A 15,191-nucleotide genomic window follows, 5' to 3' on the forward strand; every position below is an offset into this window, starting at 1 on the left:
AATTTTTCCAGTTTTCCAGTTTGGACAAAGACAATTTTGAATCACTTTCACTCACTACGCACTTCAAAGACTCATATTTATTCTAAAATTGATGACCAGTTTCTACATTTGACCTGACAAATTGGTAGATTGTTTGGATTTTTAATCTAGAAAGAGGCAGTGGGTTTGAATAGGACAGGGTTTAGATATCACACCTTTGCCACTTGCTACCTGTGTGATCTTGGGCAAGTCACTTAATAATTTATCTGTTACAGATTTATTTTTTTTCTTCCAAAAACTGAAAGTGATCTCTGAGGTCTTTGCCTGAGTTAGATCCATGATCTTCTAATCCTAGAATTCTTGTCTATAATGTCTATAATGCTAATAACAGGCAAGTAAGGGTTATCTAGCTGTGTGTGTGTTGAGAAATGTATTACCACAACCATTTATATATGAATTCATCAGAAAATGTGGAGAAGAATCTTGATGGGGAAGGTAAAAAGCATTTACATAGTATCTACCATGTGCCAGGCACTATATTAAATGCTTTTTAAAATTACTATCTCATTTGATCCTTACAACTTCTGTGAGTTGATACTCATCTTATCCCCATTTTACAATTAGGGAAATTGAGGCTAATAGGTTAAATGACTTCCCCTGGGTCGAACAGTAAGTATTTGAAGCCTGCATTTGAATTCAAGTCTACCTGATTCCAGACTCAGAGTGTGAGTCATTGTGCCACCAGTCGTTGTCGTCGTCATCATTTACCAACACGTTTAATCACCGCTGTTTTCTTTATTAAAAATTTTGGAATTCTGCTTCATACTCCCAGCTTTTTCCTTTCTACAGTGGATCATTTTCTATGAAGAAAGCACAGCCTACTTTCTGTTATGTATAGTTCAATTTGAATTGTGACCTATGCAGAGCCTATCTTGCTTTTTAAGTTCTTTATTGAATGGCCCCATTCTGTTTAAGTTCTTGGTTGACATTTAGTACTGCTTTTATTTATTCTTTCTTTACACTTAGCCTAAAACCAGAGGGAGAGCATTCAAATTAAGAGGGATTTGTGAAGGCTTCTAACAAATTTTAGTTGGGACTTAATGCAATCCAGGGAAGGCAGTAGGCCAGAGATAAGCAAGGAAATTCCAGAACCAGGGAAAACACAACCATGAGGCCCATGTCACTGGATCAAGGAGTGAAAAGACATTGATTAGATTAGAAAGGTAAAAGTAGATTGTGAAGGGCCTTGAATGTCAAGCAGAGCATTTTGTATTTGCCCTTGAAGATAATAGAGAGTCCCACAGGAGCTTATTGAGTATGGAATTGATTAGATCTGTGCTTTAGGGAAGTTACTTTGGCGACTGAATGAAGGGTACATTGGAATGGGTAGATATAAAGAGACAGAAAGCTGAGAAGGAAGCTAGGATAGAAAAACTGAAAAGATTTCTAGAGCTTTCTGTTTAATGTGAGTGTTTTGTATTTGAGAGTATTATTTTATTTGATGCTTATGAATTTCTAGAAGAGATAACCCTACTTTATATAAATGTAAAAACCATTTCAGAAACCAATAGAAATGTTTTTTTGAAATTTGATTTTCCATTGATCCTAGTAAGATAAAGTTGATTGTATTCTTAGCAATAGTTGAGTATAGTATTAATTTGCTAGTTGGAGTAGGAATAACTTTTAAAAGTAGATGTAGGGTAGCTAGGTGGCATAGTGGATAGAGTTAACAGCCCTGATGGAACCCGAGTTCAGAGTTGACCTCAGACACTTATTGCCTGGCTTTGTGACATTGGGCAAGTCATTTAACCCCATGGCCTTAAATAAATAAAAATTTTAAAAAAGTAGATGTAGCATAAACAACCCATAAGATTTTTTTTTAACATGAAGCAGAAAATTTATCAAGATTTGCTTCAAGTGGTATAGCATCTTTATTGTTTCTTTGATTCCCAAGGGTGTTTATTATTTTTTAATTTTAAAATTTATTTTTTTCATCCATTTGTACATGCATATTTCCAAGTTACAAAATTTCCCTCCACCCTCCCTTCCTACTCCCTCCCCTTGGCAGGGAACAGTCAGGTTAGCATTTTACATACATATTTTGTTGAACATTTACAAATTAGTAATTTTTGGCATGAGGAATTAGTATTAAGGGAAAGAGATACATAAGAGATAATTTTTATAAAGTGTTCATCAGATTTGGAAGGGGTTTTTTTTTTGAGCGTGTGTGTGTGTGTGTTTTATTTTGTTTTTCTTCCCCTCGTTGGGGATAATATAGTCCATAACCAGTCAAATACAGTTGTCCTGGCTCTCTGGACTGTTGAGAGGAGCTGCTTCCATCAAGGTTGTTTATCTCATAATGTTGTTGATGTGTACATTGTTCTCTTGGTTCTACTCCCTTCACTCAGCATCAGATCCTGTAAGTCATTCCATGCTTCTCTAGAGTCTAACCCTTTATGGTTTCTTATAGAACAGTAGTATTCCATAGCATTCATGTACCATAACTTGTTTAGCCAATCTCCAATTGATGGGCATCCCCTCAATTTCCAATTCTTTGCCATTACAAAAAGAGTTGCTATGAATATTTTGGAACATGTAGGACCCCCCCCCCCCCTTTTTTTTTTAACAATTTCTTCTGGATACAGACCTAGAATTGCTCTTTGGGCATAGTTCCATATTGCTCTCCAGAAAGGTTGGGATCCCAAGAGTATTAAAGGTATTTGCATTTTAAATTTATTTAATAATTTTTAATATTTTTATTCATGCTTTTTGATTTTTTTACCTGTCATTTCTTATACTTCCCCCCGCCACTGAAAACCTTCCCATTGTAACACAGAAAAAGTTATAGAAATTAACAAATTAACAAACACTGCAATAAATCTTTGTATATGATGATCCTCTTCTCTTTTCCACAGAGAGAAGGGAAGATGTTTTATCAGATTTGTTCTCCAGAACCATGATCATTGGTTGTCATTCATCAGAACCAACTGTCTTTTTTTTTAGATTTTTTTTTTTTTTTTTGGCAAGGCAATGGGGTTAAGTAGCTTGCCCAAGGCCACATAGCTAGGTAATTATTAAGTGTCTGAGGCTGGATTTGAACTCAAGTACTCCTGACTCCAGGGCCTGGTGCTCTATCCACTGTGCCACCTAGCTGCTGCAGCTGTCTTTACTGTGCCACCTAGCTGCCACAGCTGTCTTTTAATAGTAATGGAATGGTAAAATTTATATTATTGTAATCTTGTGTTCTTCCTTTTCTGCTTAGTTCTTTCTGTCTTATTTGTTTTATTTATTTATTTTTTAGTTTTAGTTCTTTAGGGTTTTTTTGCAAGGCACAAATGGAGTTAAGTGGCTTGCCCAAGGCCACACAGCTAGGTAATTATTAAGTGTCTGAGACTGGATTTGAACCCAGGTACTCCTGACTGCAGGGCCGGTGTTTTAGCCACTGCGCCACCTAAGCCGCCCATTTTCTGTGTTATTTCATGTGGGCTTCCAATTTTCCCTGTATTCCTTATGTTTGTTTCTTATAGCATAATAACATTCCATTACATCCTTGTATACATTTTTTTCAGTTCTTATGCAATCAATAATAGGTTTACTTTCTATTACCATTATTATGCACAACTCATTCTTTAAGCAGTATAAAGTGAAGAGTTAGGAATCCCTGAAAACATTAGGCCCAACTACTACCCAGGAAGCAGTTTCCTAGGATTGTAGGATGTGGACCCTGGTGGACAATTTCAGTTATTTAGTCCAGCCATTTTCCAAAGGTCTGGGGAGCCTGACGGTCTGTGTAAGGAAGTCTTTAAGGTCAGAACTCATAATGATGCTGAGACATTTAATTTCTAATACACTATATATTAAGATATAACCCAAGCTGTACTGACAAATTTTTAATAGGCTCTCAAAAAATACAAGGACACAGTTTTAAATATAATCTACATTATTAACAGTTTCTTCATCAGTTTCGTAAGTCTAGACAATTGACAGAACAATAACACTCTACTCTGATTTGTAGCTTGAGGATATCCAAAGTGTAAATGCTCTCACTAAAAATTTAATGATTGATTCTTGAAAGAGAACTAGTTCCAGCACACATAAACAAAAGTTTTTTTTGGGGGGGGGGACGGAGTCTTGATTGATTGTATAAAAGAGCCTAGGCTAAAAAGTTTCAGAATTGTTGATCTTATCTAACTTTTTTTTTTTTTTGGCTATTGAGTAAACTGAGATCCAGAGTAAAGAAATTGAGTGGTTGGGATTATATAGCTAGGAATTAAGTCAAATATTTTGATCTTTGGGAATAGGAATGGTTTCATTGTTTTTGTATTGATATCTCAGTTCCTCGCAGTATCTGGTATATAGTATAGATGCTTAATAAATGCTTCGTGGTTACCTTTAGCTCTTTTTTTTTTGTGCTTCTAATAGAAATACCTTACACATTGTAGGCATCCAACAAATGTTTTGTGAATTGAGTTGATTTTAGCAATAACAGTATTTAAAAAGCCTAAATTTTAAATTAGGGTTTAAAGTATAAACAGTAACATTATTTTGTTAGAGGGTATGGATAGGACTTAGGGAAACCTGGGTTCAGATCCTCCTGTTTTTATTTTTTGTTTTTTTTGTGGGGCAATGGGGTTAAGTGACTTGCCCAAGGTCACACAGCTATTAATTTATCAAGTATGTGAGGTCAGATTTGAACTCAGGCCTTTCTGACCCCAGGAACAAAGCTTGATTCACTCTGCCAGCTAGTTGCCCCAATCCTGCTTCTTTTTGACATAAAGAAGTTCAACATAAAATGTTTAATGAAAATAATTTCTTATTAGAACATGAAATACTGTGACCTTGGGGTCAAGGTCTTAGACTAGTGGAGAATTTCCATATATGGGATCTACATGTATGCATGTATATATACACATATATGTATATTGATCTCTCATATTTCTATAATGTATATTTCTTACTCTGTCATTGCCCACCACCCTTTATAATAAATTATTTGTCAAAAAAAAAAGAACAGTCGTGCAAAGCTGACACATCACCTCAGTCTGACATTGTATCTCCAATCACAGTCCTTCCCTGACCTTTTTAATTGAGACTATTGGAATGTAACTTATTTTTTCATCTGGTTCATCTACCAAACTTTTTCCCAAACTCTTTCTTCTTGCTAAATGAGTCAAGAGCAATCTTTACATTTTCTATTTTTAGGGAGAATGGACCACACAAATTTATAACCTGAAGCAGAATTTATGATCAGTTGAACAAAGGCCTAATTCAGTCCATTTTTTAAATTTTTATTGTTTTTTTTATTTTTAAATTTTACAACCCCCCCCCAGAAGGCAGTCTTTATTTGCTATACATTGATCTAAATTGAATGTGTTGAGAAAGAAATCATATCTTTAAGGAAAAAATTAAATACAAGAGATAACTTTTTTTAAAAATTAAAGTTAATAGTCTTTGGTCTTTTGGTCTTAACTCCACAGTTCTATTTTTGGAAACAAATGGTATTCTCCATCAAAGATAACCTAAAATTGTCCCTGATTGTTGCACTGATCAAATGAGCCAAGTCCATCAAGACTTATCTTTTGTGTGTTGATTTTTTTAAAAGTGTTATTCCAATTACATGCAATGTCATGTTTTCAAACATTCATCTTTTTTTAAAATTCATTTTTATTAAAGATATTATTTGAGTTTTACAATCCCCCCCAATCTTCCCTACCCCCACCTCCCCACGGAAAGCAATGTCAGTCTTTACTTTGTTTCCATGTTGTACCTTGATCCAAATTGGGTGTGATGAGAGAGAAATCATGTCCTTAGAAAAGAGACAAGAATTGGAAGAGGTAACAAGATCAGACAATAAGATAACTGTTTTTCTAATTAAAGGGAATAGTCCTTGAACTTTGTTCAAACTCCACAGCTCCTTATCTGGATATAGATGGCACTCTCCTTTGCAGACAGCCCAAAATTGCTCCCGATTGTTGTACTGATAGAATGCCTGAGTCCTTCAAGGTTGATCATCACTCCCATGTTGCTGTTAGGGTGTACAGTGTTTTTCTGGTTCTTTTGATCTCACTCAGCATCAGTTCATGCAAATCCCTCCAGGCTTCCCTGAAATTCCATCCCTCTTGGTTTCTAATAGAACAATAGTGTTCCATGAGATACATATACCAGTTTGCTAAGGACATTTGCTTGATTTCCAATTCTTTGCCACCACAAATAGGGCTGCTATAAATATTTTTGTCCAAGTAATGTTTTTACCCTTTTTCATCATCCCTTCAGGATATAGACCCAGTAGTGGTATTGCTGGGTCAAAGGGTATGCACATTTTTTGTTGCCCTTTGGGGGTAGTTCCAAATAGCTTTCCAGAAGGGTTGGATGAGTTCACAGCTCCACCAACAGTGTAATAGTGTCCTAGATATCCCATATCCCTCCCAACAATGATCATTATCCTTTCTGGTCATATTGGCCAATCAGAGAGGTGTGAGGTGGTACCTCAGAGAAACTTTAATTTGGATTTCTCTAATAATTAATGATTTGGAGCATTTTTTCATATAGCTATGAATTGCTTTGATCACCTCATCTGTAAATTGCCTTTGCATATCCTTTGACCATTTGTCAATTGGGGAATGGCTTTCTGTTTTAAAAATATGACTCAGTTCTCTGTATATTTTAGAAATGAGTCCTTTGTCAGAATCATTAGTTGTAAAGATTGTTTCCCAATTTACTCCATTTCTTTTCATCTTGGTTACAGTGGTTTTATCTGTGCAAAAGCTTTTTAATTTAATGTAATCAAAAACATCTAATTGGTTTTTGGTGATGTTCTCCAACTCTTCCTTAGTCATAAACTGCTCCCCTTTCCATAGACCTGACAGGTAAACTAGTCCTGGATCTTCTAATTTGCTTATAGTATTGTTTTTTATGTCTAAGTCCTGTGACCATTTGGATCTTATCTTAGTAAAGGGTGTTAGGTGTTGGTCTCAACATTCATCTTTTTTGTAAACTTTTGAATTCCATATTTTTCTATAACTCTCCTTTTCCTGCCTACCTCTCTATGGCACTGAGTAATCTGATATAGGTTTGTTTCATTACTTTTTTTTAGGTTTTTTTTAAGGCAGTGGGGTTAAGTGACTTGCCCAAGGTCACACAGGTAATTATTAAGTGTCTGAGACTGGATTTGAACTCAGGTACTCCTGACTCCAGGGCTGGTGCTCTATCCACTTTGACATCTAGCTGCCCCAGTTTATTGCTTTTTAAAAGAAAAAAATTTGAATTTGGGATATTGACTCAATTTTTTCAAAAGCAGCTGATTATATTGGAGTAGTTATGAAGAGTTTTGTGATTAAAGTTATTTAGCATGTGAGGAATGGAAAGGACTAGTAAATGAGGCCAATACTGTTATATCCCAAGGCAGCAAAAGTTGTTTTCTTTTGGGGCCTTGGTAATATTGAATGTCAGGAGCCAGATGCATTCAGAATTTCCCCCAGAACAGTGAGCAAGGAGCTTTTGTGTTCTTACTTAGTGATATCCTCTCTGATACATAGTGATAGTAGTAAAAAATAAACATTGATGGCAGATGAGTATTAGCATTGCTTTCTAGCAAACGTTTGTCTCCTAAGTAACTCACAACTGGAAGTCATAGGCTTTCTTTTGGGTTCATTTGGGCTTAGTTTTATTGTTCCATCAAAAACCTTGGTGGCTCCCACTACTCTTTTACAGAGAAAGAAGAAATTTTTCTAGCTCATCTCCTGTCTCAGTTGAGATAGTGAGATTAAATTGCACACTGATGCATTTTTCTTGCTTAAATCACTTCTCTTTAGGGCTTAGTCTTGACTAGAAGTTCTCTGTGGTTCCTTTGCATCTTCATGTACAGGCAAATTGCTCCTGAAGTGACCCAGGGCACTATATCGCTAGGTATGCCCATCTCTACTAGAAGAGCTGAAGAAGCTAAAATTGATTTTCCCGCTTTTTTAGTTGAGGCAAAGAAAGGGAAGAGAGAAGACCTAGATATAGGGATCAACACATTGTAATTACTATGGTAACTGAATCTAAAAACAGTACTTTGTTAAGGAAGGGCAAATCAAAGGAACATGTTAATTTGGAGTGGAGAAAGACATTTGAATTGCTCAGACTTTAGAATAAAAGAATCTTGGGGTTTGTCCGGGCATTCACCCAAAGGACATATTTGTGAGCAATTGATAAGTAGATCCATTATGAAAGTTCAAATTGTACATCAAAGGAATGATGGGTTTGTATGTATTCATAGCTCTTAATGTTTGAATCCTGTCAATTCTTAGAGCTAAAACTGGGGATCTAAATTTTCATTCACCTTTCATGCTGTCCTAGAAATTAAGCTGGAAGGGACTATTGGGGGGGTGTCTTAATTTTCATAGGACTACCTTCATCACGGATATAGGTGTACCTCACTTTGCATAATTCAATCCTGAATATTTTCATGTAAATCATATTCTTGTAAAACATCTTATTTTAAATGCACTGAAGGAACTTGCTATTTGGGTGGACATGTAATAGACTTTTTAAAGTAAGAGATCATATCATCCTTTCTCTTAAGGATATTTTTGTTTTCATAAATCAAGATTTCATATTTTAATTTTGTTCGACACACATTTACCTGTATCTTGGTCTGACTAGTCCTAGTGAATTAAATTCCTCTTCAGGCACAGATGCTGACCAGAATGGAGTCAAACATTTTGACCATTCTCCTTCTTGGACTGATACGGCCTGGACTGTCCAGTGGAGTTCTACTTTCTATGTCAACAGAAGTCCAGGATGGACCTATTTCAGTTGGAACTTGTAAGCCGGAAATAAACTATTCTGCTACATCTAGTTTCCTGCCACACTTCCTAGAATAGATATACCTTCTAATCTTATCCCTTCCTACCCTTGACATCACCTTAAGAACCCTAATGGAATTTTTGAACTATGGATGGTTGAATTTACAAGGAAAGAGATCCAAGTATGTGGGAGAAAATGAAAGGAGAATAATTTTTTTCCCCTGGGGTGCGGCCAGGTACAAAAAACTGCTTACTCTGCTAATTGTCACTGTAAAATGTTTATCTGTGCTTTATTCTAATAGACTGCAAACTTCTTGGGGAGGGCAAAAAATGGACTGTTTTTCATTTGTTCATTCACATTGCAAATTGCTTAATGGACCAAAATGGATTAAATTCATTATCACTTTGGTTCAAAAGACAAGAATCTGTCTTACTGCTATCTTTTAAAAATAAGTTTTAAAATTCTCCAAACCTCTTTAAGGTGAGCACAACCAATTAAGAAGAAAAAAAATCTTACTCTGGTTTTAAGTTGTCGGCAGAAGGATCTATTTTAATCAACTTCTAGATTTCTCTATCTTAAGCAGTATACTTTTTCTTTTTAATTGACATTTTATTTTGACACTGATACTGGTAACATGTAGTCCTACCTTCCCCTTTCTTCTCTTCCCTCTCTTCACTACCCCAACCATAGTAGATTTCCCTAGAAGCATGGAGTAACTGATTGGGTCCCTCAGAACTTTTCAAGAGTTTTTATGAGCTTTACATTTAATAGCCTTGTGATCACATTGTGTGTATTTTAAGCAGTAGTTGTCTATCCTTAATGGTGAGATAATGATATAGAGTCTGGAGAAATTGAGAAAATGATCTATAATACAGCAGCTTTCATCTCTTATATTTAGTGTACTGCTCAGTTTAGGTGTCTTATTCCTCCATGAGAAAATTGTGATATACTGGAATTTACTGGGAAGCAGAAAACTCTTATTCTTCCCCTTATTATTAACTAGCATTAGATCTCATCTTTTGGAGTGGAGTCTCAATTTCCTTAATTTGTACAAAGAGGGAGTTGGATTAGATAATATCTAAGATTTCTTTTAGCTCTAACAATTTTTGATTGCATTTGAAAAAGATAGCAAAAGTTCATTCATGTGCCAGATATTGTCAAGCTTCTACTATATTGTGCTTAGTCCTTTCCTAGGCCCTGTAACAATAGTTCCTATCTTTAAGGATCTTAAATTCCTTTGGGGGGAGAAATAAACTGAACACAACTAAGTAAATATTGATCTGTCTAATAATTTACAGGAAGTAGCAGTTGCATCAGGAAGGTCTCATGGTAGAGGTGACACCTGAATTGAGACTTGGAACAAGTGAGATTTCAAGAGGCAGAGATGAAAAAGAAAGTGTATGACAAGTAGAGAGGTGGCCAGTGCATAGAAGCAAGGAAGGAGATGGAACCTCAAATTTGAGGAATTTAGATAGAAGCTTGAAGGAGAGTAATGAGTAGACGGGAACAATATCATAAAAAAGTTTAAATGCTGAACAGAGGAATTAAGAGCCACTTCAGGTCTGAAAGCCTGTGTTTTTTAAGAATATCAATATGTCAGATATGTGGAAAATACATTGAAAATAAGATTGATCAGAGTTAGAAGCTATTACAATAGTCTAGGCAAAAATTAAAGAGGTCCTGAACTAGGTTTGTGATCATGTGAACAGGGACAAAGAGAAGGGCTGTTGTGGAGATTGTTTTCAACAAGACTTCAAACCCAACTTGGCATGGAGAGGGAAGGTTGTGGTTGTGGAATCCTACAGAAATAAGGTTAGGAAGAGAGTAGAGAAAATTTAACTAAAACAAGACAGTAAAAAAATTATTTAATCTTTTTTTTAGTTGTTTTTTTTTTTTTTGCAAGACAATGAGGTTCAGTGGCTTGCCCAAGGCCACAGAGCTAGGTAATTAGTGTCTGAGGCTGGATTTGAACTCAGGTACTCCTAACTCCAGGGCCAGTGCTGTATCTACTGTGCCACCTAGCCACCCCCAAAACCATTTAATCTTCAAAGACATAATTAAAGAAAAAATAAATGTTAATAGATTTTAAAAATTGGTCCCTTCATCTGAAAGCATCTGAACAAAAAATTGAAGGCAAGCCTCATTATAAAATTATTTAGAGCAGAAATAGCAAAAAAGATTCCTGGATACTGGTCTCTGCTTGATCTATGGTTATGACAGGCTAAGCAGGCGGGGATGTGGTAATTTTAGTCCTTTCAAATATTAATAATTTGAAAGTTTAGAAATTTTCTATGTACTGATAGATTCCAGACTGCCATAGACATTTTTGACACTGAGCTTTATGACATATTTTGTCTTAGCCTCTCCCTTCTTTGCAATTTTCATTTCAGTGATGCCAATTTTGGTTTAGACTACACAGTGGATTTACAGAATCACGTAAAAACAGTTATTATGAGCTTACTGTGTTATTTAAAGCTGATTTCTTTGATTTTTTTTTTTCTCTCTGGCCTTTTTTCTCTGAACTTTTTTCTGTTTGTAATCAGAATCCAGGCCTTTTGTAAATGTTCTTAATTGCAGATGGTCATTGTTGCAAGCTGAAACATAAAAGATATTAAAAATATGGTTAGTGTTTCTACCCTAATTTCCTCTTCAAGTATGCCCCATGTGGTTTCCTTGGGCTAAAACAACTTGAGACTGGAGGCCCAGGTGGGGGGGGGGGGGAAAGAAATACTTAAATTGGCTTAGATATTGATGATTTTCAAGTAAAATTAAATAAGCATTCAGATACATAACAATTTACCAGGAGTTGCCTGTTCTTAAATATTATAATTTTTCATTGTGCTTAGAATTGATATGAAGAAATCTTCCTTAATTATGACAGTATTATATTCTAGACCAGAAACATTTAAAAATTGTCTCAAAGTCAACAGTATGCTAAATTTGGAGTCTCCAAACAGTCGCAGAAACTTAGAACACTTTGACAATTAAAATAAGCTAATCTTTTAGGTTAATAATCACAGCCGAACTTTTAGCATTGTTTGCAAGTGACTTTAATGCCTTTTCTGGTGGAGCAGATGCAGGAGGAAACTGCCACAGTTCTTATTGGAGCTTACATTTCATGGGTGGGCCATTTGATATTGAGGGGTATTTTTCTTTGGCATGGGGCAGTTTGATTTCAAATTTTCCCTTGAAAAAGTAGTGGAGAATGACAGTTGGGCAGTCTAATGTTGGTTTTTTGTTTTTTTTTGCAAGGCAAATGGGGTTAAGTGGCTTGCCCAAGGCCACACAGCTAGGTAATTATTAAGTGTCTGAGACCGGATTTGAACCCAGGTACTCCTGACTCCAGGGCCAGTGCTTTATCCACTGCACCACCTAGCCACTCCCTACTAATTGTATCTTTATTTCCTTTATATTCTGTTTGTACTTGTATATCTTATTTCCCCTCATGGGATGTAAGTTTTTTTTTTGCAAGGCAGTGGGGTTAAGTGACTTGTCCAAAGTCACACAGCTGTGTGAGTGTCTCAGAACTCAGTGGCAGTGGCAGTGGCCACATTTGAACTCAGGTCTTCCCGAGTCCAGGGCTGGTGCTATCCACTGCTCTACCTAGCTGCCCCAGAATGTAAGACTCTTGAGGCATAGAACTGTTCTTTTTTGTCTGTTTTTTTTATAGTGTCTTACATCTAGCACTTAATAAAGTCCTGTTTGTTGGTTTTTGCTTAAAAATCAATGTCAGATCAGCCCTTTGGCAGATTCTGTCCATGGAATGGATTACCTTAGAGCTGGAGCCCATTGCTATGGAAGAGGTCTTTTTGCTTTTCAAGTCTTTAATTGCCCTTAGATTGAGTCTTTGATGGACCCATCCTCTACTAAATTCTACCCTAAAGTAATATTATATAGACTGGAACATGTCACATACAGTAGAACATAGTATTAAGTGGAGGTGCTGGTAAAATATCTGCTTCTACTATCTTCCTGCAGTGATGACAAGCTAAAGTAAAAACATATTTACATATTATATAGTAGGTGTATGTGTATAAAATTAACTTTTAAATTCCTGATTATCAATACTTTTATTTGTGTGTGGGTTTTTTTTTTTTTTTTTCAGATTTTTGGCAAACCAATTGGGGTTAAGTTGGCTTGCCCAAGGCCACACAGCTAGGTAATTATTAAGTGTCTGAGACCGGATTTGAACCCAGGTACTCCTGACTCCAGGGCCTGTACTTTATCCACTGCGCCACCTAGCTGCTCCATTATCAATACTTTTTAGGAGGTTTTTACATTATAGTAAAAATCATGCTGAATTTGAATTTTAGTAAAACATAACCTAGGTTCAAATTTGACACTCTTGATTGTGTTACCTTGGGCAAAGCATGATATCTCTATCACTCTGGACTTCAGTTTTGTTTTTCATAAAATGAGGGGATTGGACTTTTACTCCCTTTAAGGTTTCTTTGTGATGTGAATCAGATTCACTGAATTCAATCATAAGCATTTATCCAAGGGCCTACTATGTGGGAAGACACATGATTTTTATCTTTGATGTTTAATAAATAGCTCTTATCCTTAAAGAATTTATAGTCTTTAAGGAATGGTGTAGTAGTATTTAGTAGCTAATTTGAGAAGGGAAGGAGTATTAGGAAGGAAGAGATGGGATGGACACGAAGAGTGCTCATGAAAACTTACTGTAGAAGGTAGCAAATAATTTGAACTTTGAAAGAATGAGTTTCTGAAAATCAGTGGTGAATTTGCTTACACACAGAACATTGATTTGTACAAAAACACTGAGATTAGAGGTGAAAAACATGTTCAGAGAAAGGTAAGAATGCAGATTTGACTGGAATATAATATGTTTAAAGGGGAGTAAACTCATGAATCAAGAAAGGCAGACACTAGAGTCAGGCTGTAAAGAACTTTAAATGAGGGACAAAAATGTCAGGGCTTGTATTTTATCTTAATATTTGGATCTAAAACAATCAAAGATTATTAATATTTTTCATTTGATGTCATGGGAGTTCAGTTGCAAAACTTGTATAAAGGATATTTGATATCTAAATTTTCTTCAAAGGAAATGGAACCACCAATGAATGGGTGGTTAGATTTTTTTGTTTAATATGAGACAATGAATACAGGTGTGTGTATGTGTGTGTGTGTGTGTGTATGTATATATATATATGTATATATATATATATACATATATATATACAGTCTTAACACTTGTATTTTCATAGTTCTCGTGTTCAAAATAATTAGACAAATTTTTTAAAGTCCTTTTTGATCTGAGGGAATTACATGACAAAATTTCAAAAATATTGAAGATTTGTATAAAGCTTGGAATTTTAAAATATTGTTTGACTCTGTCCACTCTTTATGCAATTTGATATGAGAAATAATAGTGAAATGATATATTTGACTTATCAAACAACATTTTGGTAAGCTTTAAGATAAAGATAAATTAAGTTAGAATGATTTCCAATATCATGAGGATGCTGCCCCATATTAGTTCTTCTCTTTTTTTTATGATACCTAAAAACTAATCATCTTTTAATTTTGTAGATGACATTCTAACTAGGCCAATATGATCTAGCTGAGAAATAGCACAGTGTTGACAGTAAACCAAAACTACAGAAAACACAGCCTTAACTTTTGATGGTGATTGTGTACTGGATGGAAAAAATAATATTTCTAAACTTTAATTATGACTAGAGTTGTTTATAACAGTGAGAATCAGAGTTATTATTAATTATTTGGTCTCATCTACCATCATGGGATAGCTTGTCTTTCCTAATCTCTCCTGCATTTTAATTTAATACAAAAATATTCACTCATAGAGCTAGATATGTTAGATAATCTAATTTTGTGTATGAAGTAGACAGTAATGGTACACTGCTGGATCTGGATTCAGAGGATGAGTTCAAATCCTGTCTCCTACTTGTTTATTACCTTTATGACCTTGAGCAAGTCACTTAGATCTCTTTGGGCCTTGGTTTCCTCAGCTGTAAAATAAGATTCCTTCCAGCTCTTGAGCAGTGAGCCCTTATTACTGAGCAGTTGGAAATAGACATTCTTTTCTGTAGGTCAGAAAGTTTGGCACACACTTTTAAAAGGTCTTGATTAAATTATTTTACCCCTGGCCATTTATAAACTATCACTTAACTGGAAACAGTGATGCACTTAACTCACTAATATTTGAGTTGCCTGTGTGAAGTGATTTGTTGTGGCCTCTAACTGCTTCTTCTCTTCCTTCCTTTTTGTCACCCTGCAGTGTTCTGTGCCAAGGTCTTTGTGGCTAGGCTGCTCCAACCTGGTAGAGAGCATGTGCGCACTGAGATGCCTGCAGAGCATGCCCAGTGTCAGATGTCTCCAGGTGCCTTTCTTCTTTCTTGTTGTAAATGTGTTATGCGTATGCTGTGAACATTTGTTAAACT

At 35.5% G+C, this 15,191-nt stretch overlaps 1 protein-coding gene across 6 annotated transcripts in view; it reads left to right on the forward strand.

Annotated features, from left to right (window-relative positions):
- The window catches only part of FBXW11 (F-box and WD repeat domain containing 11), a 95,230-nt gene that overhangs the window by 21,505 nt on the left and 58,534 nt on the right, over nt 1-15,191 (forward strand). The window contains exon 3 of one of the 6 annotated variants that reach the window (XM_074212420.1): nt 8,649-8,784. The exons of 4 other annotated variants lie outside the window; for them this stretch is intronic. In XM_074212420.1, the coding sequence (XP_074068521.1) occupies nt 8,761-8,784 (24 nt within the window). In that variant the 5' untranslated portion in view covers nt 8,649-8,760. Of the gene's footprint in view, nt 1-8,648; nt 8,785-15,028; nt 15,131-15,191 lie in introns of those variants that run through there. One more of the 6 variants, XM_074212418.1, reaches the window with a different exon arrangement.

The sequence above is a fragment of the Macrotis lagotis genome, chromosome 1 (assembly GCF_037893015.1).
Source record: "Macrotis lagotis isolate mMagLag1 chromosome 1, bilby.v1.9.chrom.fasta, whole genome shotgun sequence".
In the NCBI taxonomy this organism is placed as follows: Eukaryota; Metazoa; Chordata; class Mammalia; order Peramelemorphia; family Peramelidae; genus Macrotis; species Macrotis lagotis.